The sequence below is a fragment of the Arabidopsis lyrata genome, assembly GCF_000004255.2.
Source record: "Arabidopsis lyrata subsp. lyrata unplaced genomic scaffold ARALYscaffold_5, whole genome shotgun sequence".
NCBI classification, from domain to species: domain Eukaryota; kingdom Viridiplantae; phylum Streptophyta; class Magnoliopsida; order Brassicales; family Brassicaceae; genus Arabidopsis; species Arabidopsis lyrata.
Window position 1 is genome coordinate 11,508,915 of NW_003302551.1, and position 1,911 is coordinate 11,510,825.

Here is a 1,911-nt window from a genome sequence, read left to right on the forward strand (position 1 = left end):
TTCTTCTACTTTTGCTGCTGTCACTTGTTCCGCTCTGCCACCGTCCTAAACCCGGTAAATACTTTCTCGCATAATACATCATAGCACCGGCTAAACTTTCAGCACGTATACCTTTTGTTTCCATCGTCTTGATGAGCTTTTTAAACAAATCTACACTAAGATAAGAGATATCTTCATACCACCAATCCGAACCCGAGCTTCTCATTCGTGCCCCCGTGTTTATTCCATTCCATAAAATGCTTCCACCCGGACTCTGCAGTGTACCATACATCATCATGGGCCATCCAAACAAACTTGGGTCAGTACACACCATCGTGGACACAGCGTTCATGAGTTTGGGTATCATCTGAAGCTTCTCTGCACTCTTCAACACCGGGTTAGAACTTTGTAACGCCAAGATACAGTCTTTCCAATTGCGAAGCACATGCTTGTGCAAAAATGTCTCAACTTGGGAAATCAAGTTATCTTCCCCATATTCATTTGTCATTTGAAGGTACTCAGCTGCACAGTGTATGGAAACTAAATTTTTCGAGGTGATATCTACTCGAGTCCCGTAACAGAATCTCGCAACTATCAAGAAATTGTCTGCGCCACCAGGGAACTCTTCAAGCACTGTTGTCCAGAGAGATTGCTTATCGGTGCTTTTAGAATCTTCATACATCCGTGCTAACTTTCCACATTTAGAAACCAATGGAAACTGCATATACACACATACATAACTCTTGTAGTTCTTTTAAAACAGTTGCTACTAATTTTCACACAAGCAGAAAGATGCAGGTAATACACATAACTAGTAGCTGAATCTATGTAACTTAACATGATCTAATTGTTTCCACAAATAGACTAATGGGAACAAATAAGTATCAACTAGACTTATCTTTTTTCAAGGCTATGGAACAGCAGAACATGTTTGTTACTAAAATCATTATACTAAGAACCACCTAGCTAAATCCAGCATGTTCCTAAGACGACAAAGGGGATACCAAACTCAAGAAGAAAGCAAAGCATCAAAAGAATAATCAAAAAGCTTATACCTTATGAAGATGGAACTTCACATCATCAACAACAACAGTGATATCACTTGATAGTCCTGTTTTGCAAAACCTGCAAATTTTAAATCCAGCTCTCTGTAAGATTTCTAACAACAAATTTCTTTATCTATTCAATGTAAAGTTCACATAAACAAACCAAATTGTGCTTAAGGAGAATCTATAAACTGATATGGCAAGTGAAGAATTGAATAAAGCTGCAAACTTTAAGGTCTTTAAGCTACCGACATCATAAAATTGGACAATTGAATGAAGTTTGGACAGAACCCATGAACTTAAATTGTATAAACAAACACACATACATGCAAAAACAGAGAGAGAGAAGGGAAAGAGAGAGGTATGTACCAATCGTTCCCTTCTCTGTGAAACTCAGAGACTTTAGCAACAGGTGACATGCCTCTGAGAGAGAAAAGACCCAATTCCACACCAGATATATGATCAAAATTGAAACTTTCACATCTCACAAGGAAAATTAAAAGAAAGAAAAAAAATTCCTACCAAACCCATAGAGAGTAAAATAATAAAATTGAAGAGAAAAGGAGAAAACTTTAAAACAAAAAGCAAATTCTAAGAAGAAGAAGAAACAATTTTTATTCATCATTCAAATCAAAAGTCACATAAGAGAGAGACGTAAGCCAAAGGGGTCGTTTTTGTGGGCAATGGTGTGGTGTGGTGTGTGGACCTTTACAGCTAAAATCAACCAAAGACAGAAGAAAACACACAAAAACGATTTAAAATATATAAATACTTTCTTTTTCACTAAAACTGAAAACAAACAATTTCTTGGTTTTGGTAGGTAATAAAATAAAAAAGAAGAGATTTCTTTCTAGAGTGAATTCAGGGAAAAAGTTGTTTATTTTAT

At 36.3% G+C, this 1,911-nt stretch overlaps 1 protein-coding gene across 1 annotated transcript in view; it reads right to left on the bottom strand.

The window, feature by feature from the left end:
- LOC9313437 (BTB/POZ domain-containing protein At3g44820) overlaps positions 1-1,707 on the bottom strand; it is a 3,492-nt gene extending 1,785 nt beyond the window's left edge. Inside the window, 3 exon segments of the mRNA XM_021025539.1 lie at positions 1-697; positions 1,035-1,104; positions 1,395-1,707. The exon segment at positions 1-697 is cut by the window's left edge and continues 494 nt beyond it. Of these exon segments, the coding sequence (XP_020881198.1) occupies positions 1-697; positions 1,035-1,104; positions 1,395-1,444 (817 nt within the window). The 5' untranslated portion in view covers positions 1,445-1,707.
- Positions 1,708-1,911: the final 204 nt, after the last annotated feature.